This window comes from Oreochromis aureus, linkage group 4 (assembly GCF_013358895.1).
Source record: "Oreochromis aureus strain Israel breed Guangdong linkage group 4, ZZ_aureus, whole genome shotgun sequence".
Lineage (NCBI taxonomy): Eukaryota > Metazoa > Chordata > Actinopteri > Cichliformes > Cichlidae > Oreochromis > Oreochromis aureus.
Window position 1 is genome coordinate 29,331,534 of NC_052945.1, and position 27,564 is coordinate 29,359,097.

The following is a 27,564-nucleotide window of genomic DNA, read 5'->3' on the forward strand; positions in this document are numbered from 1 at the left end:
CGTCCAGGGTGGACCTCAAAAATTCTTGTCGGGCAGTGAGCACAGGCCACCCTCATGAAGTCTATTTCTGATTGTTTGTTCAGAGACACACTAGTGTCCTACTGGAGGTCATTTTGACTTGATGCTGTACTCTGATTAAAAAGTGTTCCTTTCATTTTTTGAGCATTGTACTTTCTTGTTTTAAAGAATTCAAAGACTTCTCGAGCTGTGTTTATGGTGCGTGCACTTTGTCACGTTGACTCTGAGCCACCGCCTCAGTGTCGCTTCACTCCATTTTCAGTACAGCTCCTCTGTGACACTAAATGTTTGAAGAATGCCAATACTGAGTGATCTCCAGGTGTCAGCATGAGTGATCTCAGCATGCACAGAGGGCAGGTTTGTGGTATTTTTTGGCCAAGACCTCGCTTATGTAACATTACCCATGACCAACTGATTTGATCTGCTCGTGGTTTGCGTAGATGCAGCACACTGATTCAGTAACCCACCTGACTTGTGGCATAATACATCATCCTCCATGAATGCTTCCAGGGAACCTGCTGGAACAATGTTTAAGACCTCTGATCCCACAAGATGCTGTTTTCTTAGCGGTTTCACGTCAGAGGTCCTGAAGTGGTCAACAAAGCTTGTTTTTTTTTTCATTCCAGAGAACACCTGAACAGCCCGTGAGTCATTTACAAGAGTGGTCGAGTCCTTAAGACTGACTGGTGTGCACTCACCGTCTCTGTGTGAGCCTTCTAACCCAATGTAACACAGCGTATTGGTAAACCCTCAGTCGTTTCTATTTCCAGCGCTTTTTTTCCCTATTAAATAAAGGCTGAGTAAAGATAATAAGGGCTGTTAAGAACTGTGCTGTGACAGGACTTCCTTGTTTTGTGTGTGGGACACAAGCTAATATATTGGAGGGTATGTAATTTCCCATTGTAAATTTATAAAGACATAGAAACTGTGTAGAACCACTTTACTGAATCAGTTAGCTCTCAACACCTTTGTAAAGGTAAGCCCAGTATTTCACTGTTATAGTGGTGCTATAATTAAGTTCAGCAGTTAATGGCTATAAAAGACTTTGACTAAATGCAAATAGATGAAGATGCTGTCAATAAACAACACGTGTCCATTCCAGCTCCTGTCATGAGGTGATGCATAGGGTGACATTAAAAAGGTATTCATCTCAGCTGCTATGCAGATAAGAAACGGTCTGTCCGCATTCCGTACTGCTGCACCTTTTGTGCGCCAGTCAACCTCTGAAGTCTTTGAATTCCTAAATCCAGAGTCTTCTATTAACTACCTGTAAATGTGTTTCTTTATGATGGGATGAGAGACTCACTGGCCAGCTTTTCTTTATCCATTACTGCTACGCAATGTCATAAATCAATCAGGTATCTGGAGTCGAGAAGCAAATGCTGCTCTTTTAGCCCAATTGTTAATCAAGACCGTAACCCCCGACAGGCGTTCTCATTACAGACAGTCTGCCACTCAAGATCCTCACATATTTACACACATTCCTGACAGTATGCGGAGGTAGGACTGAATGTTGAACAGTGACATATTTAAAGGTGGCATGACTCTGAAAAGTAAGTTTGGAGAAACCCAGCTGCCAATCTCAGCAACATCGGTTGTCCTCTTTCTCAAGCATCACCACAATTCACTAGTTCCTAGTAAGACATCCAAATTGTTACTAAATGTAGTTGTTGTTAGGAACCCTAACCCTAAACCCAATGACACTGAATGTGCTTCAGTTGTGAAATAGATACAAATCCTAAACGTTTAGCTGTTTAAGTAAAAAAAACAAACAAACAACTGAGCAAATACAAAGCTTCCATTTCAGAAGCTAATAGAGGAAATCCCAAGTCTAAAAACTGTGATACAGTCTGCCAGAGAACTCAGTGACAGCACAGTTTTACCGTCAGGGACTAGCACCGTGACCTGGTGAAGAAGCAGTACAGATCACAGAAAAGGTGCTGCACACGAATGTAGGAAATCTAACTGCACTTCCCTTCTTCACCAGACATACTTCAGTATGCAAGAAGATATGCATAGGTCTGAAGAAGTCTACAGGGGGCTGTTTTGTGAAGCGATGAGCCTAAACTGGATATATTTGGACCTGTGCATCACCACTTAGTGAGGACAAGTCATGTATGACATCACCCCAACAGTCTGCAAGGAAGTGGGCAGACCCAGTTGAGGGAGGATTTTATTTTCCAGTCAACTTGTCTGCATCACATCATCTTTATTTATTCTAATGGCAGAAAGAGATAATTGCAATAAAGAAAAAAATGTATTCATACTAAACTGTTATATCTCAAATTGCAGCACTGTAGTGGCTTCCAATAATATAAGCTAAAAAAAAGTTTGGTGCTTATACTTTTAGATTTGTCTAAAAAGTCTAAATAAGCAACTATTCTTTTTTCTTCATTTTTGGACTACATTTTTTATGTAAATTGTTTTTTGTTTTTTACATTTTTATCTTGCATTAGTGTGAAATACAACTATATACCATTCACAAATGGTCACTAGTTGTCTTTTGTGAAGCTTTTATTATTTTTTATTAATGTATGCTCTTTTTTCATATTTTAATTTGTCATCAGATATTTTTTGTCCCAATTTACAATGTAACTCTTCATTTCAATACTACGAAGCACCAGTGGAAAGGTTTCTAACCTAAATATAACAATATTAAGAGATGACACAGAGAAACTTCCTTTCTGTCTATAGGAAATCATTTTTGTAGGCTAATACTGTTTTAACACATATAAAACACTCTAAACAAAAATGTATATTTTAATTTTTAAATTTTATTTTAAATCATTTTACATTTAATGTGTCCATTTAGTAAGGTACCAAGGATAGACAAACAGCGGTGCTCCAATTCTGTTACATTCTGCTCCTTTTATATATCATCCATGTTCCAGTCTTGTATTCTAGATAGCAAAGCTTGGATATAATCATGGATATAATCCGAGGATACAATTGACCTAAATTTAAATTCACATTCATCTATACTTTAGGCAGCAAAATGAAAAGACTATAAACCCCAAAAGTAACTTTCTTATGTCAAAATCACTTTTCTGCTGAAGTGAATGAATTCTGCACATTAGCATGCACCGTTCCTAAAAACAAAGTTTCTGCTTTGAGGGACTGAACGTGTTACAATTGGCCCGTGTTACTAGTGCCTCTGGCCTTCCAAGAGAATATGACGCCAACACCATGAACAGTGACTAGAATTTGGTGGATGACGTCTAAGGGTGTCGTAAGTGTCAAAGCAGTGACGTAGCTTTAGGGACTGCTCTGGCTGGAAAATGGAAACGTGATCTGCACCGAGATTTGAGACAAAGTAGAATCAGGAAGTCTCTCCTATCAATTGTTTCACTGCTTTTGTTACCGCAAAACACTTCAATACGACTTGTATGAGATAGCGCTCATGAATAGTTGTGACCCAAAACATCAGGCAGCAGTTGATCACGCATTCGTGGCCGAGTGCTTCAGTGAGTCCCTGAAGGAGACTAAACAAAGACAATGTGATGCTTTTGTTGAATGTTTCACATGAACAATAAAAGAAGGACGTGACCGAGTACAGAAAAGAAGCGCCAGCTTTCACAGAAAAGTTGGCTCTACGAAACGCTGGAGCCAATGGACTCTGACGGAACATGAGTGCACATACGCACTTATTTCCTCATAGTTCATAGGTTAGAGAACAAAAGTAACATGGGGATTAAGCATACATATATTTCCATACAGATCATCAACAATAAAGTTGAATATAGCTTAAAAATCAACAAAATACATACTTAATTACATAAAACTTACTTTCTTTTTAGCAACAACATATCAGTGGAATCAGTGACAGACAGAAATCTGCAGATGTCCTGATCTTATGACCATATCAGGTGATCCTGATAACATTCTCCTACTTTGAATTTCACACATTTTTCCATACTTGTCTTTTCTGTGTAACCCTTTGGAACAGCCAGTAACCAGCAAGCTCTGTGCTTATATGCTTTATGTTCACAGTGGAAAATGATGTGACATGTGCTGAGTTTGACATTAGAAGACTGTGTTTACATTCACCTGCTAAAGGAGAGGCTATGGACTCTGTTCCTGAATGGCCTGTTTTGGTATCTCACAACATGGTCTAATGTTGAACTTACAGAGTAGTTACTGGAGCTTACTGATGAAGACTTTTCAGGCAGATGATGTAGGAGACAGCTTCTGAATATGATAGTGTTTAGTAACACCCCACTATAAAAATAGCCACGCTAACATGATAAAGTTGGAAACCCTGGGCACAAATGTTTGATGGGACCTATCCAACTTTTTTTCTTTCCTCAATGACAAGACCTATACACACATAATAGCTCTGAATCATTACGGAGAGCACAGCATCTCAGTGGAAAATGAAAAGTAACCATCACAACTTCAACCTTAAAGTATCTAATATTGAAAGGAAAATGAACCATCATCCTTTCATAAGGATGATTTATGATTAACAGAAATGTTCTCATACAACTGTTGTTGTCTCCTTCCTGTTCTTAATGTCTGTCTCTATGATGATTTTCTTGCTCTCCTCGTCCTTTTCCCTCTTTCATAACATGAGCTTAGGTATTCTACAAAATAATAATTCTGTTATGAAGAAATAAAAATATATACCCATGTTTTTGGTTATAAAAGCACCGAAACCTAAAATTTGCTGCTTGGGTGTGCTGCCAAGTGGCACAAAACCCTGATCCAGTGTCCACAATGCCTATATGATAATCCAGCCTAGGTATTAGCATCAAGAGCATCAGTTTAAACACTAATTACCCAGAATGCACATTTTGGTTTTGGGTGATTAATACTGTAGCATTTTAAATAGGCTTCTAGTGCATATACAGTATAATATGTCATTTAAAACAATTACAATTGGGTCACTACAAGTCTTTAATCCTCTGAAAAGTCAATTCTTTTGTTAGTTTGGATGTATGTTTGGGGTTTTGCTTTGGTCAAAGGTCCTCTGCAGCGTTCTAGCAGATACCTGAAGGTTTTTCGACAAAACTGACTAGTATTTGTCAGTTCAAAAAAATTCCCTCCACATTGACTAAAGCTCCAGTTCCAGCTGATGATAAAGCGCCCCACAGACACCACCGTGCTTCAATGTGGGTATTTTTGGTGATGTACAGTGCTGTTTTTGTGGCAAACATATCTTTTGGAATTATGGACAAAAAATCAACACTGGTCTCATAAGAAAGACTTACCTACATGCTTTTTTGAGACTTGATGTATGTTTTTGCAAAGTTTAGTTAGGCATGGATGTCTTTTTCTTTGTCTTTCCTCGTTACCACATCGCTCACATGAAGACTACATATATTGTTGTTACATGTAGTACATGACCAGTCCACACCTGGAACTCCTGCAGCTTCTAACCAGTCTTTTCATCAATTTTGGAGGGACATCCAGTTATATTTTCTCCCCTTGTTGATTACTGTGTTTACTGTATTCCATAGTATAGGTAATGCCTTGGGAGTTTTTTTGCAACCCTTTCCTGTCTAATACATTTCAGCAATGAGATCCCTGAAATGGTTTTTAAGCTCTGGTTCCGCCGTAGGAACCAGCAAGTCAAGGAAGGCATTGAAGAGCCGATGAACTTGATACAATTTCAATAAAAGTCACTTGAACTGATGGCAGGTGTGCACTTATTTTTCTCCCTAAAAGATTGCTTACAGTTGAATTGTACATGCTACTGGTTGCAGTATGTGTGGAAAACGTCCTGAAACCATTTAGGCTATATTTATTTATTTGCATATAAAAACCAGATAGACTCACTTTAGCAGTCCATGCTCTCTAAAACTGATAACTGTAGCAAGCTGGTAGCATAGCTAGTTAGCTAGAGCTTCTCGTCAACCTGCGTTTTGCAAAAAATAGTCCCTCAGAATTATTGTATTTTTTTCAACCCCAAATAAACAAAAATGTGTTTATAGCCATAAACACTGTATCTATATTTCCATTTAACTCTTAGCAAACACATGCAAGCAAGCACCTGTCCTTAAAGGGAAAAAGTAAGGCGGAGTCCAAAGCGCCCCCTCCGCTCACAGACACACCTCAGCACTCACTCGGCTCCAGGAGTCGCCTCCTGTTTATAAAGTCGAGGGAGGTTCGGTTAGTCAGGGAGACTGTCGACGAGGAGAGTCCGCAGAGGGTGTTAGAGGACTACTGCGGGTTGAGATGCCGTCCGCGTTGGTTTAAATAGATTGAAACGACCCTCCGCGTTTGTATATCGGCATAAAATGTAGCGAAGACGGTCCGCTGGAAGTCGGGATTTATCGCTAATTGTAAACGGCGTGCGAATGTAGTTCGAGACGAAATTATTGGAGGGAAAAAACACTAACAAAAAAAGAGCAAAGAAACAAGTTTTCAGATGAAGATGAAGCCCTGACCTTACTCTTCGGGAAGGCTGGAAGTTCATTTTAGGTTCAGGACCTGTTGAGATGAAACTCGGCGCTCCTTAAGCGACCCGGCGAGATGGGAAAATGGGAGATAACGATGGTAAGTCTGCAGACCTGTGCTGGAGGTGGCTGTGGGCTGTCACAGGCTCGTCTATGAAGCTGCACAAAGTCTGCTTCCTCTCATGCGTGATATTTGAATATCATTGCTTTTAAAACGTTTAAAGACCTCCAAAGTGTGTTTTAAATGTGTTCCCATCTATCATAATAATCCCAGTCCTGATGTACCCGTAAAACAGCGTTTGCTGTCAAAGGTCAAGTAAAGGGGCTATGGTGGTAAAAGCTGATTTTGTACTATCTGAACGTTGTCACTGTGCCAGCTGCAGAGCTTGCCTGGGAAAAAGGTGCAACTTGAATAGCAGTCGTCATTTTCATGCCTACACATGCTCCTGTGACTCAAACGTATTGTTAGGCCTACAGAAGTTCAAGAGTGACAACATGTTTGCTTCCCCGGTTATGTCTCGTTGGGTCCTCTGGATGAACTCTATCATTGAACCCCAAAGCAGCTTGTTAACCTCCGTGATCGGCTGCACTCAGAGTCAGATAATAAATATCTATGCTTTCTCACTCTGAGATGGATTTGGCAGTGCTTAGTACCGCCAGCACACTGGTGACACAGTGAGTGGAAAACAGTTTTCCATTTGTGCTGCTCTGAGTCCAGTTAGTATGAAGGACAATGGGGCCGGAGTGTTACTGGTTAGCAGACATGGAGGCTGAACGTTTGCCTTTGCAAAATGGCTTTTTAAAAATGATTGACTAAAAAGCATGCAAGACCTCCCACCGTGGTTTTAAATGAGATGTCCGGAGCCTTTTAACAGTCTGATACCTTTATCAGCTTTGTGTCTGTGCAGAGCCCACCCCATATATGATATATGGATATCATATATGGACTGAGCTTATGACACACTGTTTTCAGTACTGAGCTTTCAGTCTCGTTCAGCTGTGTACAGTAGTAACAAATTTCGTGTGACCCAGATTGCTTAGCACTGGCTATGAGCATCTAGAGGTGCAGTCCAGAGTTAATGTGTAAAGCAGAGTTTTTTCAGAATGTGAAAGCAACATGTCTTTGGTTTCAACATCAAGAAACTTTTTTTATTTATTTGAGCTTGTATGTCCTAAAGTCACGATATCTCAGACTCAGCTGAAGCAATTTTGATTATTTACCTAAGATATGACAAGATTAAGTAGACAGAGAAATGGATGAGAAACCGTTCAGTCTTGTTACTGGTGACATTTTACAGTTGTCCTCATATTGCAGCTGATTTTCAGAGTGTTTTGAAAAAAAAAGATGTTTTCGGTTCTCTTCAAACAACCTTTGCAGGTTATGATGCAGCTACTCTCTGCTGCACTAATAATTAAAAAAGTGCTGAGTATTCAATGTTCTTTTTTTTTTTTTTTTTTTTTTTTAAACCTCCATTTCCCTGTCTTAAGTGCACTGAGTTTCAGATCGGGTCAGGTGTCTTGTTTGAACTTTATGTAACGATAAACCATTATGTTTCACTAAAAACATGACACCTGCTCTTGGCACAAACCAACCATAGTCCTCCAGTGCACCCTTTTATTATTTTCTTCATTGCTCACTGTGATGGCAACTTTGTGCTCAGTGAGAATTTTGCTTTGATGTAATATTTGATGTGATAACTTTTGATCTAAAAGCTCTATTTGTCCAAAAACATTCATGTGTACCTGTAAAATTCTAGGAAATTTTAGCTTTCTGCGTTGTAAAAATGAGTACTAAGTATTTTCTCAAGCTAGCACAGCTTGTTTGTGAACTGATAGTAGACTTGGTTATGACTCTAAACAAATATTATGTAGTTGCTGTGGTTCATGTGGGATCAGTGTGGCTTTTTGTGTTGCTCGTTTTTCTGCAGGATCATCTGTGTGTTTGGCTGTGAGGGCTTGCTATTTTTACCTTTTCGTGTGTCAACCTCTGACACTAATGTTGTGACCTGAAACATTCTTCGGTATATACCGTGTGTGTGTCTGTGCATGTTTTCAGCACTGATGATCCCTGCTTTTGTTCTCAGAACCCAGTGCAGGAGTGGGGCGAGGAGACGGAAGACGGTGCTGTTTACGGGGTCACCCTGCGTCGAGAGCCCGTCCCGTCCTCCGCAAATGCTACTGAGGGAAGCCCATGCTCTGGTTTCGTGCAGTACCGAACCTGCAAGGTACGGCGACTGAAGGCCGCCACCCTGGACCTGCTTGTAAATCACCTCCTCGACCTTGGCTGCCAGGAACAGGACTACAGCAGGATCTTCCTCTCCACGTACAGAACCTTCACCAACCCCACGAAGCTCATAGAGCTGCTCTTTCAGAGGTACCGATGCTTGTTGTACATGCAAAGTTGGCTGTTGTGTTGCTTGAGGATCTTTTCATCCGTTGTTTCCACCTGATGAAGCAGTGGTCTCCTGCCAGCTTTGATGTAATAATAAGTAGCTTGCAGGTGCTCATTATCCAGAGGCTTACAACAACAGCTATTATGCACAGAAAGGTTTTAGACTGTGGTTAGCAGCAGGTATTTATAATATGCAAACAAAACAATAACACATGAATTTTTGTTTGTGTTTTATATCCAGAGACAGTGTTTTGTCAGATCTGGATAATGGCAAATGTTACCGGAGGTAGGTAAAGTGTATATGAAGCATGTCTCTGTTATGTTTCTGCTGTGTCTCCTTGGCTTAATGTGTCATTTAAAAATGTAACGGCTTTTCTCCTGCCTTCTCCAGCCCTCTGTTGGCCTTTGTCCAGACGTGGTTGGATGAGTACAGTGAGGACTTCAGGGACCCTCCCCTACACCCGGCGCTTCGGTTGCTCTTGGATCACCTGAGGATCAGCTCTGCGGTGCATGACAGCATGCGCAGCCAGCCCAACTTTTGCTCACTCGCCGGGCAAGCTGAGGAGCTGCTCAGGACATTCCAGAAAGAAGGTGATCCTTCGCTGCGTAGCATGACCCATAGCAATTACGGCCACGCGTCTTGTGGTTGTTTCATAACTTTACTTCGAGGTGTGATTGCACCTTTATGATTATTGCTGATGCTGGCTCTTTCAGAAGTGGCATCAAGTGGCAGTTCTGCTTCTGCAGATCTTGAGCAAGATGATCTGGGGTCTGGTGATGAAGATTCAGGCAGTGAAAACTCTCAGGATCAAGGTGGCATCATGGATTTTTCTGCTGCAGCCATTGCTGAACAGCTCACTCGAGTGGACTCTGTATGTTAGAGGAGAACTTTACACCATTTTTTTTCCCCCCATGTTGTATTATAATGATCAAAGCCTGATTTGGTTTTCTTGATATTTCAGGCTCTCTTTGCCAAAGTGGTCCCATACCAGTGTCTGGGCTGTGTATGGTCCCAACGAGACAAGAAGGAAAACATGTCGCCCACCACCCGAGCCACCATTGCACAGTTCAATGCAGTAACCAACCAGGTCATCGGGTCGCTGCTCTGCCGGCCTACAGATGGCAGTCCCACTTCCTCTCCTCTAGCTCCCACCTCGCCAGCGCAAAGGGCTCGCATCATAGAGAAGTGGATCAAAGTAGCGCAGGTCAGTTGAAATGCTGTGGTTGTTTTGCAGCTTGGATGGATGCTAATATTGGTTCTAAATCACAACACAAGAAGTACTAATGGTTTATTTTTAAATGATGTGCGTTCACTGAGTACAAGTTTATTGTACAGGAGTGTCGTCGCTTGAAGAACTTCTCTTCTCTCAAGGCGATCCTGTCGGCACTGCAGTCCAATGCCGTTTACAGGCTGAGGAAGACCTGGGCGGCTGTCAGCAGGTATGGTTGGATAACTGCAGGTTCAAAGGCCGCTTTTGCTTTTGCTGTTTGTGTAGTTTGCTACATAATCATCATTTAACGAGCGGTTTGAACCCTCATTAAGTTCAATTTACGGAGCGAGTCAGCAAATGCTGGGCTTTTAGGTGACCCGTATTATAGGTCGGGTCATGAAACGCTGCAGTAAGCAAAATCTAAGTTCAAAGATGACTGAGACATAACTTTTTGTGGTTTTCCTTTAATGGTGTAAACGGGCAGTAATATGTCAAGTTTTAACTCCTGCCATCCTGTATAATTGTTAATAATTAAAATATCTAATGGCTATGGCTCTTTATCATTGTCTTTGCAGAGATAACGTGGCTGCGTTTGATAACCTCTGTGAGACCTTCCCTGATGAGAATTGTGTTCTGGCCAACAGAGAGTTCCTGATGGAGGTGAGACTGAAACTTCTTACATATGCTTTAGTGTTTGCACTTGTACTCGTCCATTTAGACTTGTGCCATGTTGAAAGTTTAGTTCAGGGTAAATGGCCTATAATACTATATATTGAAGGGAGAATCCCAATGATCCCTTATAACCAACACCTGGCAACAGTGGGCAGGAAGAACTGCCTTTTCACAGGAAAAGGCCTCAGGGAGGAGCAGCCATCTGCTCTGAGCAGTTTGGAGAGAGGGGACAGGGAAGAAAGTAGTACATAAATGTTACCTGCTGCTTTATGAGGAGTCTACATATTTGAGTAGTGCATCATTTGACACCAGGTGTGTAAATTTCCTTAGAACAATGTTTGATTCTGGCGCTATTCTGAAATACCCAGAAGGCATTATTGGGAAACATGCTAATGAACATCCAAAATAAACCCGCAGGTGCTCAGAGCTATGCGGAGATAGTGGTAAATGTTTACTTGGAATTCCTGTTTCCTGATCCATTATCATTTTTTTAATGTTTTAAATTTTAAACATTTAAATTCTTCATATCCTTCAGTAAAAGCGAGCACCTATAACTCTCCACAGTGAATGCATATGGTTGATTCTTGAACTCTGTGTGCATCTAAGGTTAATGTTTACCAGTGCAGAGAGGTCAGCCCGAGCAGCTGTGCATAATTTTTCTCTCAGCAGTCAATTGAGATGATTGGGATTCAAGGTTAACTGAAATCACTAAGATCAGTTTTAACACAGAATCTTGAATTGTTTTGATTGTAAATTTGCATTAATGCCAAAATTACAACAGAATCTGACGTTTTAAAAGCTACAAAGATTATTTCACATGCTTAAAGTTTGGAGAATATTAGTTTGGAGGTGATTGTTTTCCCGTTTCATGTTCATTTGTTTTTTGTTTTTTCACTCTTAAGCAAGTTTAATTTTTGATTTCATATTTTCAAAAATGTTTACCAGCATTTTGATGGCAAACTAGAACGCAATGTTTTCCATTTTTCTTCTTTTAAGTTTAGTCTCCTTGCGGGAACTGTGTCAGCCGTATCTTGTGTCTGGCTACTGTAGAAGTGTTCAATAGAGAAATGGATTAGATCACCAAAACTTTCTGTACATAGCAACCACAGCTTCACAATAACATGCTTTATTCAGTGAAAAATGACCTCCCCCTCCTTCACTTTTCAGTGTTTTATTCAGCCAGTGGTTTTTATCGATGTAAAAACAATCACTCCTTCTTATAGGGAGCTTGAGTCTGTTGTGAGACTCGTGAAGCTTGCAAGTGGCCTCTCTTCCTTTGAAAGCTAACTGTTGAACAGGATATCTGAGTTAATGTGTAATAAAATCTAATATTGCACCAAAGAAACAAGTAGAGGCTGTGCTGTTTCATAAGCTGGCACACGGGCCGGCATCTTTTACATGCTGCTTTACATACATATACTGAGCACACAGACGGGAGGAGAAATGATCCAAATAACATTGAACTGAATATAGCTTTGTCTGACTGTGTGTGACAGGATGGAGGTCCCACGCCTGATAACGTTTCTCCAAGGATATTGAAACGGTGTCCACTCTCCAGACAGATGGTAAGCCATTCTTCAGGGTGGAGGGTGGGGGGGTGACAGGTTCTGACGACATGCGACACAACCAGTGTCATTTATGGCTGAATTTGACGTAAGCAGATACTACAAGGTCATCCTAGGACTCTCTTTTCGAGTGACGCAGGATTTGTTTTCAGCTTTTGAAAAGGGATTCTTGCAAAAAATCCCTGTTCTACAATTCAGCAAGGCACAAGAGAGCTGATTTCCCTGAGTGTGGGTGGAGTATCTATCTATCATGGCACAAGCCCAAAACTATGTTTAGCCCCACTCAGTGCTGAGCAAGTTTCAAATGGCCTCAGATCACCAGGATTATAGGACAGTAATAATAGACTTGGCTGGGGTCTTGTATGAGTCATATGCACATTCTCCTGGGTTGTAATAAGACCTCACAGTGCTGCTAACAGGTCCTGTCTTGTCTGAATGTTGTAAATTTTAACCCATTTGCCACAATAAAGCAATAAAAACCAGCTATATTGGCACAAGAAAATATAACAGTTTCCCTATTAGCTGTGTGCTTACGTGTCGTCTGCCTGCAGAGTACATCGAGTGGAGCGGTTCCATACCTCGGCACGTATCTGACCGTCCTCACCATGCTGGACACTGCTCTGCCAGACACTGTGGAGGTACGCTTATCTAACACGTCCTCTGGACATTATTTCATAGACTTAAGGGTTCAAAGTGTTCACAATGTGCTGGATACACTCAGTGTGTATGCAACACTATATACTGTGAAACCTGATTAAATGATGTACGCGCTGCCATCAGATGCTCTTCATGGGAGACTATAAACATATAAACTTCAGCCTCAGGAAAACTGCATTTTGCCCATTTATATACACATAAATAAACTTGGTTCTCATAGTAACTGAGAGACTTTTTGGCTCATTCAACCATTTCGGTTTCCCAGTTACTGTGTTTTGGTGTTATCATCTTGGCCTGGGAAACTACTTATCATGGAGAACTTTTCAGTGCATAAATCACCCCTGTTAACTAAACTCGGGTACATTTGGCTTATATTTCATGCTGATGGAAAAACATAAGGGTGTATCATTTAATTTAGTGCTGTTATTGTGTCACTTTGTTATCCAGTTAATGATTGCTATGTAATAAATGAAATACTAACAGTGTACTGTTTTTACAGGGTGGACTTATAAACTTTGAGAAGAGGAGGAGGGTAAGTGTTTCTTTTTGTCACTCCTTGTTTTTGTTTGGCTTTGTTTTTGACTGCTGGGAGGGGGAGGAGGGGGAGGGGGGAAAGGGCAAAGGTGCACATAAGACCATCAGCTCTTTGTTACCCGAGTTTGAACATTTACATTCCTACACCTTAGTATGTGTCAGGCTAAAAGCTTTTTATTTCTTCTTTAACATTTGCACAGACTGTGATTAAAACACAAAAGCTGTATAACCATAAAGAATCTCTTTGTTGTGTCACTATGCGGAAGCGTCTGTAAGCCTGGTTTATCTGTTTATTCATCAACATGCCTCTCCTTGCCTACAGGAATTTGATGTTCTGTCACAGATCCGTCTGCTGCAGGCTTCCTGTTCCCAATACAGCCTCGGACACCAGCCCCGCATCGCTGCCTGGCTGCAGAGACACAAGCTGCTCACTGATCAGGAGAGGTGAGCTGAAACACCCTGATTTTAACATGGACATTAAAGGGAGGCCATCAGAGAAGATATAATGTACATAATACTGTCATGTGATTGTTAAATCTCCATTTGGACAAATAAAGCTGCTTTCCTTTGATATTACTCCACTCAAAGGATCATTTGATAATGTTTGTGCTCACTTTTTGGTGGTAGAAGTACGAATCCTTTTGTATTCATGAGCAAATTATATTTTTTGTAAATATTTAAGATGCATGATCAGTGTTGCCAGACTTGCTGCCCTTCATTGCTTGCATGTGTTTGATATTTAAAATGTGCATGATGGCTTTATCTCGTTGTGTCATGTTGTAAATTGGTAACTCACCCTAGACGTGATGCAGCAGTGTCAAATGTCCTATTTAACTGAGATTGCTTGAGGCAAAGAATGTCTGAATTTGTAAAATTCCTCAACTCCCCCTCTCGTGTCTTCCTCGCCTTCTGTGCACCAAATTGTGGCGCTGATTAACATGCGAGGAGAGGATGTGCAAACTGAGAACTGAGAATGGGAGGATGTTCGCTAGCACCTTTCAGAAAGTCTGAAAGTCTGTCTGCCCCCCCGAGTTCTTTTTCTGAGTTTAATTTTTTGAGTTTGGAATAAAGTGATATGTCAGTAAGATGTCAGGTACCCCGGTGCTCACTAACAGCTTCTTATTACAGCTACGAGCTGTCGAGACACCTGGAGCCTCCTGTGGACTTGTGTTCGCCACCTCCATGGAGCCAGCGCACACTCTCGATGAAACTCTCCTTGTGAGTCTCATGCTATAGTCCAGTTTGCATATTCAAACATGCACATTATACTAAGCACAAAGAGCTGCACGCAAAACTTGGAGTTAAGCCACTGCTGGTTCACAGTACTTGTTGACCCATGTTTTACCGCAGTATAAGAACAATCAGATGTTTAGATTACAACTTGTGGTATGCACTAAAATGGAAGTGAATTGTGTGATGTGTATACTCTGGTATTAAACTACATTGTTCAAGTAACTGAATGGGGCGGGTGTGGCATTTCTAATGAAAACTCGTTCTGTCTTCAGTCTCAAGATGGCGAGTGACGGCACTAAGAAACCGCCGGCTGACCAGATCAGTCTTTCGTCTTCTGGATCCAGTGGATCTGAGATGGAGGATCTGTCCTCCCCAAACCCAACCTGTTCTATCAAGCTGCAGGTAAACGGCTGTGTTTAGCTGCGTGCATCATTGCAATCGTTTCCCTGAATGTTTTGTGTCCATCCTTTGTCATTGGCTGCATTAACAGTGGAGTCTTTGTTGAAAGCTTTGTCACGCTGTGCCTTCAGACCGGGTCTCTCGGTTTTAGAATAAGTCACTATTTACACTGGACAAACAATTGCCCTTTTTAAGTAGTCAAACAAACCCCCGAAACATTCCTAATGTGAACTAAAATGCACTGAATGCCTTTTTAAAAACTGAAAAAGTTACATAATCTCTGCTTCACAAAAGGGCAATCGAAACTAGCGTGAGCGCTCCACAAGTGGAGTTTGTATCGAGGAGGTGCTTAGCTGAGCTGGAGTGGTGTTTAATGGCCCACAGTTCTCTGCTTCACCATGGTTCAATAGCCTCGCTGTCCCCTGCAGACCAGACACTTGTGAAAGGCTTCAAATACTCTAACACAATAATACTCAGCAGTCTTCTTTCTCTCATTTCTGTCCCCCATCTTCTGTCCTCTGCAGTCCTTTCACAGCTCTTACAGCAACGTGTCCGAGTCCTTCTCTTTGTCCTCGTCCTCCTCTTCCTCGTCCTCTCCCAGCATCTCAGCTGCTTCATCTGCAGACTCCCCTGACTGCCAAGCAGACCTCAGCTCCGCAGCCTCACCCTGTGGGGGGGCTCGGCCAAAGCCTCAAGCGGCCTACCACAAGCGCTCGGTGTCTATGACCTCACTGCCCGTGTACAACCGTCAGGTGGATGACTCTTGCATCATCAGGGTGAGCGTGGATCTGGGCCACAACAACGGCAACATGTACAAAAGTATCCTGGTGAGTTCATCATCACGTTGTGACTTATGATGTTCAGTAACTGGAGAATTTGGCAGTTTGTTTATTTGCTTGCTTGTTTTTTAAGATCTCTAATTACACTTAGTCATCTTTAAGCAAAGAGTAAATGTTGTTTACTGTTCTACACATCGTACATGACATACTAGTGGAATGTTTGTAATAATGCAGCTCTCCTCTGGATAAATCCACCTTTTCAGGGTCTCATGCGTAGCACCCAACGATTTCTATCAGAAGTTGTCCCTTTATAACAAAAACACTCCTTCAGCCTCCTCATTAACCTGAATCGCCTTGCTGTTTTCATTGCGAGGCAACACATGCATAAAACCTGAATATACACTGTATTATTTTAGTTAGTTGGCCTGTGTTGCTTTCCCTCATTGGGTCCGCTGATATTTTACCCTCCCTTGGTAGAATGAAGTGAACTGGCTCGGTCTTTGTATACAAATTACAGCTCGCTGTTTATAGATCGACCTTCAACCTTCACAATAATTCGCCCCACTTAGCAAATCTGCCCCTTCATTCAAATCTTCATTCAGTTTGACCATAAGGACTATCAGAACATATGATTGGCCTTTTGCATTTACTTCACCTGTTACTGCTTTTCTATCTCGGTGTGTAGTTAGTGTGATACCTACGATTCAAATAATTTGTCTTATATCGTTCATATCTGCAAAAGTATAAGTAACCTTTAGAAAAGTGAAACCAGCTTCAGTTATATCCTGGAAACAAGTGCTACAGCCAGTAGTTCATTCTCAGTGGATGTGATCAGGAGAACTGATCCTTCTCATCATTTGTCACAAAATCAGACTTGTATGGTAACGGTAAATTCAGATTTGAGGGCAGAGAAACTTTGTTCCACCTGCTGAAAATAAGCTTTTCTGTGAAGGTCACAGTTGTGAGTGGGACAGGGCTACATCTTAAGGCTCAGAATACTTCTATTGCTATCGCAGTGCTCTTTGAATGTGTAATATGAGCCAAAGAGGTAATGCTCCTTAAACGCAGTGGTGCATGAACTTCCGTCTTCACTATTGTGTGTGTGTGTGTTTATGTGTAACAGCACTCGTTATTCTTTGTTTTTCATAGCTGACCAGCCAGGACAAAACTGCACAGGTGATCCAGAGGGCATTGGAGAAACATCACCTTGAGCACATGACCTGGCAGGACTTCACCCTGACACAGGTCATCTCTCAGAGCAAAGGTCAGAAGAGAACTCCTTTTTAAAAAAAAGATGCTTAACTGGTAACAGAAAGGAAAATGCTCTTCTGACTGATTTTTTTTTTTTTTCTTTTTCTTTTCATCTTTCCAGAGTTTCTCATACCAGACAAGGCAAACGTCTTCTATGCTATGTCTACAACAGCCAACTTTGACTTTGTTCTGCGCCACAAGCACAAAAGCCAGAAGAAACCACTGAGAGCAACCGCTAGTCTCGGACGATTCACAAAGTAGAAACTTTAATGTGCAAATTCTCTGACTGCAAAATGAACTGAGCTCTGCTGTGCTTCTGCATAATGGCCTTTATTTTTAGAGGCTTCTTGAGGAAGATGCGTGCTCTGTTTCAGTCATCTTTGGCTGCTGAAAGGGCTTAAAATAGGACAAGAAGACTCCCCACATAGGACATGTGAGAAGGGGAGAAAAAGACCCATTTCTTTGCCTCCAAAAATGTCACTTCCAATAAATCTCTCGACCCAAAGAGGCACAGAATAATGCCTTCCTCTCTTGAGCAACACGTGCTGGCTCCAGTGGCCTATCTATATGTGAACACTGAGCATTGACTGGATATTCCCCTGCACAGCTGAGTGCTGTTAATAACTGGCACGTTAAAAAGGGAATCGGGGTCAGTTGCTGCATAAAGGCGGTGAAGTCCCAGGGCCCCGCAGCAGGCTGTCAGCTCTGAGATGGCTCAGTGCACTGAAGTGTTGGCACGCCAGTGCCGTGTGGGAAGTGGGCGGGGCCGTTATCATCAGGGATCAGTGCGTACTCTGGGAGTTTCAGAAATTGCTCCTCCGGTGTTGCTGTGATACTCGCTGTGTGCGACTGGCAGCTCCGACTGGAAGGATTACATTCTTAAGATTGGGTAACTGAGGCAGCAGATATTTTTGATGGACTGGAGGGGATGTACATGTGGAAACTGCTGCTGAATGCTGGGGTGTAACTGTGATTCTATGAATTGATTAGCTTTCAGTGTTAGTGCTTTGGCTAAATACAGTTGTCTTGTTAAACTTCTTTTTTTGATCTATTTATTTTTACAGTGTCTCCTTTGTGATTCACTCTGACTGCACTTTCATGTAACATATTTTTGACTGCTGGGTCGTCTCAGCTCAAAATACTTTGCATTTTGAAAGAAAATGTTTGTACATAATTTAATTTCCTCATTTTTGATGAATACGGAGAATATTTTAACTGTAATTATTATTTTTTTAAATACTTGAACAAATTGTGTCTTTCATTTGAAGACTGCATTTGCCCGTTGCATAAATGGCCTGATTTATGTTTTTGTTTTCCCTCCTCCCTCAAGCCTAACGAGGAGTTCATGTACTGTAGATCTAATCATTTCAATGATGTCAGTTGCTGCAAAACTTGCGATAGTGCATGACGACCATACAGTTAAAGATCCAGAGAGTATTTGCAAAGATTAGTTGCACTATGAGTTGACACGCATGGCATGTGTCAAGTTTAAGAACTTCTGTCATCTCACTGACCTTTCCTCTTGATCCTCTACGTGATATTCTGAAAACTACAGTTTTTTTTTTTCAACTTTAACCCCCCCCCTTTTTTTTTTTTTTTTTTTTTTTTTTTTTTTTTTTTAAATGACTAAGAACTACAGTTAAAAACGAGGGACTCTGCTTTTTAAAACCAGAATTCAATATGCAATACAGTGCTGTATCTCAAGCTTCATATTAAACACTTTTGTCAGTTATATTTGTCTCGCTGTCTTCTTCTACCAAATGTGGTGTAGCCAGAGGATGCAAATCTCCTGTTCCACCACATTCAATTGTAGTTATATAGCACCAAATCACAACAAAAGTTGCCTCAGGGTGGTTAATATTGTGAGGTAAAACCCCCTGAAATAATTTAGAGAAACCCCAACAATCAGACGACCCCCTATGAGTGAGCACTTTGGCAACAGTGGGAAGGAAAAACTCCCTTTTAACATGAAGAGAGCCAGGCTCAGGGAGAGGCAGGGCTGAGGGGAGGGAGACAAGACAAAAGACATGCTGTGGGAGAGGGCAATAGATTAATAACTCCCAAACATCCCAAAGGTACTCTGCTGGATTGAGATCTGGTGACCGTGGAGTCCATTTGAGTACAATCAACTCACTGTCATGTTGAAGAAACCAGTTTGAGATGATCTGAGCTTTTGTGACACGGTGTGTTTTCCTGCTGGAAGCAGCTGTCAGAAAATGGGTACACTGTGGTCATAAAGGGATGGACATAGTCAGCAACAATACTATGGTAAGCTGTGGTGTTGATAGGTTGGACTGAGTGTGCCAATAGTTCCGCCTTAACTGATGATACAAAATTTAATGTTCAGGCCAAATTTCACAGCAGAAATCCAGACTTTCTTTTTCCGTTGACCAATTTTTGGTGAGCCTGAATTAAAGCCTCCATTTCCGAGTGGTACCCAGTGTGGTCTTCTGCTGCTGCAGCCCATCTGTTTCAAGGTTTGACATGTTACATAATTCAGTGATGGTCTTCTGCTTACCTTGATTAAAACTGGTCATTTGAGTTACTGTTGCTTTCCTATCAGCTTGAAGCAGTCTGGTGTTTCTGTCCTGAAATCAAAAAAGCATTTTCGCCCAGAGAACTGCTGCTAGCTGGATATCTCATATTTTTTGGATGATTTTCTGCAAGTCCTAGAGATTGTTGTGTGGGAAAATCTCAGCAGATAAGCAGTTTGTGAAATACTCAGTCCAATACATCTGGGACCAATAACCATGCCACATTCAAAGTCACCTTCTTAATGCTCTGTTTGAACTTCAGCAGGCCGTTTTGGCCATGTCTACATACTTAAATCCTCTGAGCTGCGGCAGTATAACTGTGTCCAATTAGATATTTGTGTTAACAATAAGTTTGACAGGTGCACCTGAAAAAGTGGCTAGTGAGCTTTAAATCAAATTAATATAACCTAAAGGTGTTCCAGTAAGATTTTATTTATTTTTTGCTAATGAAACAAGAACTAATTAAAACAAGACAGACTAATTGACGTCTTTCTAAAGTCAAAAAATGCATCTCTTTTCCACTATTTTCATCTTTTTTTTTATTAGACTGACTCATCAGTTCCTCCAAGACTTACCTTTTAAATTATTTTCAGAAGCTAAAAAGCAAGTATGACCTGTTACACTTCGAGCGAGGACAAAACTGCAAATAGACGACGCATTAAAAGATAATTAAACATACTTATATACTTTTAGTTTGAAGTGGTTTCCGCAATGCTTGACGTCACTGACCCCTGCAGGCGCTCGTGCGTGGTACATCAATGTCGTTACTGCTCGCGCCTGTTTCTTTCAAAGGTTCAAACACACAAACACACAAGTTAAAATAAGATACTGTGATTTTTTTTCCCCACCTACACAAATATGGTCGCTATAAAGTGTATCTATCTCTTCCCAGCAACGTGCCGCTGCCGTCCCTTGTCTTCCTCAAAGCAGTGGAGAAGAATGAAGCTGCTCACCAATGGTAACACAAAGTGTTAACTAGCTAACAGTAACATCTTTTGTAAACGTACAAAGCCAAACTAGAAAGTGCATTTTCCGAAGAAACTGCAGTGTGAATGCTTGAATCTGAATGTATGCAATGAATAAATTAATTGCTGAATTTTAAGTTAAAAATTTTGAATGAGATGAAAATACAGAAATTTTCACCTGAAAACAAAAGTGCAGAACTTATGATAGCTGACGTTCACACAGAAAAAGTTGGAAAATAGCTTAACATGTTTAAAATGTAAATTAGAAAAACCTAAGAAATGAGAAAAGAAAATTTAAAGTCAGAAAGAAGAAACAGCAAGACATAAAGGAGAGAGAGATGGAATGCAAACTTCACAACATGAAGAAACAAAATGAAGTCTTGCAAGTAGAGATTAATGAAGTACTGCAGAGAAATGCACAAGTGGTTCATGAGAAGAAACTGAATACAGAGAACTGGAAGGCCGAAATAAAGACTTGGAAGAAAGGCACAAGGAAATGCTCGTGAACCAACAGAAGCAGCCCAACGTGGACATCATAAATGAGGGCTGGGGAGTAATGTTTAATCAAGCTAAGCAGCGGATTGTAAGCCTGATGACAGAAAAGAAGCAGAACATCCATGAGTTAAGAACAATGTCCTGCCAGCTTCAACAAGCACAAGCTGTTAGTCTGGAGACCCATGGGAATCTCGAACACGCTGTCAACCTGAATCAGCAGCTGCAAGTACAGCTTGATGAAGCATTGGAGAAAAACCAAGAGCTTCTTCAGGAAAAAGAGCAACAGGAAAAAATGCAGGAAAAGACACAACTTTTTCTCCAAGACTTACAAAGGAAAAGTCTAGAAATACTCGCATGTCATAATGAAATGAGGGAGAAAACCATTGAACTAGAAGGGAGAAAGGGAAACTGAAAAACAATGCTCAGGCATGCAGTATAGGATCAATGACATGCTGAGAAAGAACGCAGAGCTCAAGGAACTTAATAACAAGTTGAAGTGCAAAACAATGACATGCAGGTTCAAGAGCAAGAACTGGAGAAAGCGCATAATGACCTGAAGTGTATGCTTCAAGAAATCCAGAGCAGAAATGAGGAGTTAGAAGACATGTACAACAAAGTACAACAGAGGAATACAGACATGCACGAGGAAAAGCTAATACAGGAGGCAAAATCTAAAGATCTGAAAGAAAAGCTTGAAGAAAAACAAGCACAATTAGAAGAACTGGAGAAAAATGCAAGAAACTTGAGGAGGAAATTACAGTAACAACTGAAGACCTGAAAACCCTCATCCTACAGAAAAAGAGCTCCAGGAACAGTGCCTGAAAAAGAAGAAGAAACGCTTCTGGTTTTTCAGGAGGAGGGACCCTCCTGCTTCCTCACTTGATCATAAGGTGGTGTAGCCTGGTCTTCCTCCACCGCTTTTCTATCTCCTCACCCCTCTACCTCCCCTCTTGCCCTTTCTCTCCTTCCACCTCTCCATCATTCTCCATTTTTCCTTTCCCCTCCCTCACCCCCAACTAGTCAAGGCAGATGACCCTCCTGAGCCTGGTTCTGCAATAGGTTTCTTCCTTTAAAGGGAGTTTTTCCTATCCACCATCGCCGAGTGCTTGCTCAGAGGGATTGTTGGGGTTTTTTCTCCTCCTTTCTATCCCTTTCTTTTCACCTCCCTCTTCTCCCTTTCTCTCATACCACTCTCTCCATCACTCTCCATTTTCTTTCTCCCTCCCTTCTTCATCCTTTTTTTTTTCTTTTTTCACCCTCACTTAACTTATTCTTAACTAACAATAAACACAATCAACCATATTTTTACTTGTGTCAAATCAGTGTCTCTTCATTCAAGAATAATTCATCTTAAGAATAAAAACAACAAACGGGTGATAGCTGTGTGTGTTGGTGGGCGGCATATTTATGTTTTATATTTTAGCAGTATCTGTCGTGATCTGCTGGTTTGACTCACCCAATAAAGAAATGCATAGACAAAAAACACAGAGTTATATTTCTCTTATGTATGAGGACAAAATTTCAGCAGATGTTTAACATAAGAGAAACACCTGCATAATATGCATTATTTACACTGATGAAAAGCACAGATTTTATTTACATTTGGGTTAAAAAATAAAAAAAAATCTATAGATGACCCTCGAGTGGCACTGCATTAAAAATGGGGATGATTCTGTCTTGAAATGACTGCATGGACTCAACACACACCTAAATCACTCTCTGTGATCACAGTTCATTGTGCCATCAACAAATACAGAAAAAAAGCTTCAAGTCATGCCAAGAAGAAACCATAAGTGAACATGATCCAGAAACGCTTCAATCAGCAGACAAATCAAAAAGTGAAATTGTTTTTGAAAAACACGGACATCACATCATCCAGACTAAAGAGGGATGACCCGACTTTCTTACGGTTGTAATTTTACAGTTACAGTTGTAATTTTTGGCTGTTTGTGTGCAACCTTCCTCTTTCCCCTGAACTGAAACATAGCGGTCTCTTCCAGACCATTTCTTCAGATCTGTGTGTTTAATCGTGTAATTTACGTCCACATGGAAGGGAGGATAGATCGTGTCGTTGAAGCCACATGAAATGAAGAGTCCCATCAGGAAGAAGATGGCAGCAAATATGAATATCACGAACCTTTGTGGTCCCTGGAGTGTAAAAAACAAAAACAAAAAAGAGTGGTGTCACACAACAAAATATAATTAGTAGAATACAAATTTTCACATCAGGTATTTCAATTTTGTGCCACATTTAACTCCAAAGGTTTTCTAAGGAAAATTATCTGCTGATTGCAATTACAGATAATAATTTTCATACCGCCATGCTTTGTTGCAGCAAGCCAAATACTTTGATCTGGATAGTGTCGTGAAAATTTCCTTAATAAAAGGCAAACCATTGGTGAGGTTTTATTTCATGTACACATAAGAGACAGTGGATTCATTCATGCAGTCTCTAAAAGGAATGTGGGGCTGCACGTTCCTTTATACACTTGCACACAAAGAAAACTACACAACTCGGCTCACCCTTGGACCCCCCCAACTTCCACTATGTCAGTCATGCCATTATAATAAGACATCCTTTCCTGACTGTCCTGCTCTGAGTGCCGTGATGAGTGTCTGTCCCACTATCCTTCATATAAACAATGCATACATTCCTGATTAAAAGTTTAAGACCACTTAAGCTGCAACAAGAAGAAGTGGGAGTGAGACAAAACATTTTTTGTGCATGCAATTTATTGAAAACATCGCTGAAACAGGATGTTTTACAGCTGATCAAAAGTTTAGAACCACATGCCTTTAAAAGGCCAAATCTGTGCAAAAATGTGGATTCATACTTCATCACATCACAGCAAATACCTTTGTGTCAAAGTAACTGAGAATAAAACCCAGAAAAACATGAAGGAGATTTTCCTGGCCTGGCTTTTTATAGCAGATAACCTTAAAAATATTCTGCAATATTCTGCAGTTTTGCATAATTTTAAAAATTTCTTAAGCATTGAACAGCAGAAATTAGGCTTTCTTGTTCTTGAAGTACACACACAGACAGAGAGAGCTGTGCATGAAGTGTGATTTTATCGTGGTGGAAGCAAAACAGCAAAAGTAAGAGGGAATTAATGACGACAATTTCTAATGGGCAGTTCGCATGCACCTTTTGAATATTTCCTATTTCTTGTCCAATTACCCAATTAATTAATGAAATAATAGAATAATCCATTTCTGAAATAACTGATGAATGCTTGCCAATTACAATTATCCTGACAGCAGAAAGGGAAAAATGAGGCATAAGTTCTCATTTACCAAATGTGAATTTAATTACAAATAATATCTTGTGATATCCGTTGGAGCTGAAAGGATGTTCAGGTTCAAGCTTCACATATTGACAAATTCATTGTACATTTCAAATTGTTGTTTGATAGAATAAATGTCAAGTCAAATCAGTTTATTAATGAGCACATTTCAAAACAACAAGTGTAGCCCAGGGTTGGAACACAACTAAAAACCTGTTAAGACTCAGTCTGCGTTAAATGCCAAGGAATAAAAATTAGTTTTCAAGCAGGTTTTGAAGCTGTCAAGTGCTGGTGTGGTCCTAACTGGAAAGAGCAGACTGTTCCATGCTGATCCATTTATTGTTTTTTTTTTTTTAAGAATAAAATTCTAAAATGCACTGGGAGCCAGCAGATAACTCCCCACATTTTTTAAAAGGGGTTTTCATATTGTTTTTGAGAGGGAGCTAGATTTGTGAAAGATCGCCATAACAGTGAAAATGGCATATTTTTTCAAAATTGAAGATAATGTAAGCATGGCAGTTGAAAAGAGTACTGGTCCACCCAATTTTAAATCTTCACTCCAATCAAAATAGCAGAGAAAGTGAAGTATGTCACAGAAAATTACATTAACAACAAAACAAAACAAAACAAAACAATGCAGGCTAATTGCTGATTGCTAATGCTACCAGTCATATGCAAAGTCTTGAGTCGAATGTGTGACCCACCTGCCCCTGGGACTTTCAAATTGCAGGAAACCACCAGCAATGTGAAGCTGTCACTGTGTCCTCTGAGTAAAACTGTGTTGTGTTTTATGAACAGAAAACGCCATTAAATAAGTGGGGAACTAAAAATTAATCAGTAATGAAAATTATTTGATTTTTCTGGAGTCTGCAAAAGACTTGAGACTGGGGCGGAGGTTCACCTTCCAGCAGGACGACGACCCTAAACATAAAGCCAGGACAACAATGGAATGGTTGAAAACAAAACATATCCATGTGTTAGAATGGCCCAGTCAAAGTCCAGATCTAAATCCAATCAAGAATCTGTGGCAAGATCTGAAAACTGCTGTTCACAAACGCTGTCCATCTAATCTGACTGAGCTGGAGTTGTTTTGCAAAGAAGAATGGGCAAGGATTTCAGTCTCTAGATGTGCAAAGCTGGTAGAGACATACCCTAAAAGACTGGCAGCTGTAATTGCAGCAAAAGGTGGTTCTACAAAGTATTGACTCAGGGGCTGAATAATTACGCACACCCACTTTTCAGTTATTTATTTGTAAAAATGTTTGGAATCATGTATGATTTTCGTTCCACTTCTCACGTGTACACCACTTTGTTTTGGTCTTTCACCTGGAATTCCAATAAAATTGATTCATGTTTGTGGCTGTAATGTGACAAAATGTGGAAAAGTTCAAGGGGGCCGAATACTTTTGCAAGCCACTGTAGAGCAACAGGCCAGCTGATCACAGCCTGTACATTAACAAAATCTACTGGAGCTCTTAATAGAAATGATAGTGAGTTGTACTTCTTTTATTCCCCCACATTGAGCCATTCAAAGCATCAGCACTGACGAAACACCAATGAAATCCTTCACATCGTCTTCTTCTTTTTACCATCTGGGATGAGTGAAGGTGATGTTGTACTGTTTTGCCCAGCGTGCAAACACACGTTTCTCTGTAATAAAACGATGTTGGCCCTGACTTCGCCTGTTCTCATGCTGGAAGTATGTTGCACATTCATTAACCCACCAGCGATCGTAGTAGTGGTATCGCACCTTCTTGATTCCGGGCGTTCTTATGGGAAATAAAAGACATTTCTGGTGAAATGGTTTTTAACATGTCTGTGAGTTTTAATAATGGGTTGAAGTTATGTAAAAGGACAGCATGAGTCTTAATGTTATACTCACCCACAGTGAATGTGTGGAACCATCCCATATGCTTTGACGTTATCACATATCTCAATGGCCATTGTGAACCAGCCTGTACTCAGCTACGAGTGAGATTGGTCTCTGAGCAGGAGAAAAATGATATATGAATGTGATATAATTCAACAAGAAGAATAAGAAAAGACATTTTGTCAGCACACTTGATACTCACCGGTCATATCCTGTCTCTCTTAGGATAAGATCATCAATCCTGTGAGCATCTTGCTAGGGGTGACAGTCAAATAGGAAATGTCTCTGTAGGTCATGCTGACTCTCTGGAGCGATCCATAAAAGGCTGCTTTGGGATCTTTTCTTATCTTGTACGGAGGTCCCCAGAAGATGATCACAGAGTGGCTGTCTGTACGTCGTAGGAACTCATTGGGGTTTCGGAACACATAGGACACACTGGAGTGGCTCCCGACATCAGATTCATACCCCGTCGTAGGAGCGTCGTTAATGCAGATCACACACTCGGTGTGGTCGATCTCATCTCCCACTCCACTACCCAGGATGTGGCCAGAGCTGGTCAAAAAAGCACAGTTATGACATAGCATGGTCATACTCTGAGAAGGAAACATGAGAAGGAGCTTTTTAAGTAAATGCGTTCAAACAGCAACTGTCAGGGACAGTGGTGTGGAAATATGAGTCGACAGATTTTCATCTGCACTTGCACTATGTCAGTTGATTTATTCTTAAAAAGTGACAATACTAAAACAAAGTGATAAATCTAGTCAACATTGTCAACAACAATATGTTAATTGGCCTTTTTTAGCAACACGGCTCATTTAAATGTGCGCAAGTTCAACTTATGTTAACCTGAGAAATGACAAAAGAAAATTTAGAGTCAGAAAACATCTGAATGAATATTAAAAGTTCATATTCTTTGAATCACCAAATCACTGAAATGTGTGTGTCAATGGAAAATTGTACTTAGTAGTCAGTATAATCTTTTAATGATATAAGTTTCCATATATGTTTAGAGGTGTATAATCGATTGTGTAGTGATAGGATGTGTGATCTTTAGTAGGCTGCAAAGGCTTTGTGTGCATTCCAGTGTTCTGGCATTCACACCCACATTCTGGGAGCATGGGAGAGGTCGTACCTTCTCTTATTGTTTCATGGTAGGATAAACGTGTCTATGTCTGTTTTAGACTAAGGCTACGTTCACAGTGCAGGTCTTAATGCTCAATTCCGATTTTTTTTATCAAATCCGATTTTTTTGTCTGCTTGTTCACACTACAAATAAAATGCGACAGCAAACGCGCTCTAGTGTG

At 40.6% G+C, this 27,564-nt stretch overlaps 1 protein-coding gene and 1 pseudogene across 1 annotated transcript; one reads left to right on the forward strand and one right to left on the reverse strand.

The window, feature by feature from the left end:
• Positions 1-6,101: 6,101 nt before the first annotated feature.
• LOC116326890 (ral guanine nucleotide dissociation stimulator-like 1) lies at positions 6,102-18,841 on the forward strand. The gene is made up of 17 exons (XM_031748326.2): positions 6,102-6,516; positions 8,501-8,790; positions 9,050-9,094; positions 9,200-9,399; positions 9,523-9,680; positions 9,771-10,013; positions 10,145-10,248; positions 10,595-10,679; positions 12,188-12,256; positions 12,808-12,894; positions 13,413-13,445; positions 13,770-13,891; positions 14,576-14,665; positions 14,953-15,082; positions 15,604-15,906; positions 17,008-17,122; positions 17,231-18,841. Exons 1-17 carry the CDS (start codon positions 6,493-6,495, stop codon positions 17,368-17,370), a joined length of 2,238 nt encoding a protein of 745 aa, XP_031604186.2. The 5' UTR covers positions 6,102-6,492; the 3' UTR covers positions 17,371-18,841.
• Positions 18,842-25,975: 7,134 nt separating this feature from the next.
• LOC116326879 lies at positions 25,976-26,868 on the reverse strand (annotated as a pseudogene).
• Between the last annotated feature and the right edge of the window lie 696 nt (positions 26,869-27,564).

Coding starts and splice junctions, on each gene's coding strand:
- LOC116326890 (XM_031748326.2), top strand. CDS start 6,493: ATGGGAAAATGGGAGATAACGATG. Junction 6,517..8,500: donor GAAAATGGGAGATAACGATG/GTAAGTCTGCAG, acceptor TTTTGTTCTCAG/AACCCAGTGCAGGAGTGGGG. Junction 10,014..10,144: donor AGTGGATCAAAGTAGCGCAG/GTCAGTTGAAAT, acceptor TTTATTGTACAG/GAGTGTCGTCGCTTGAAGAA.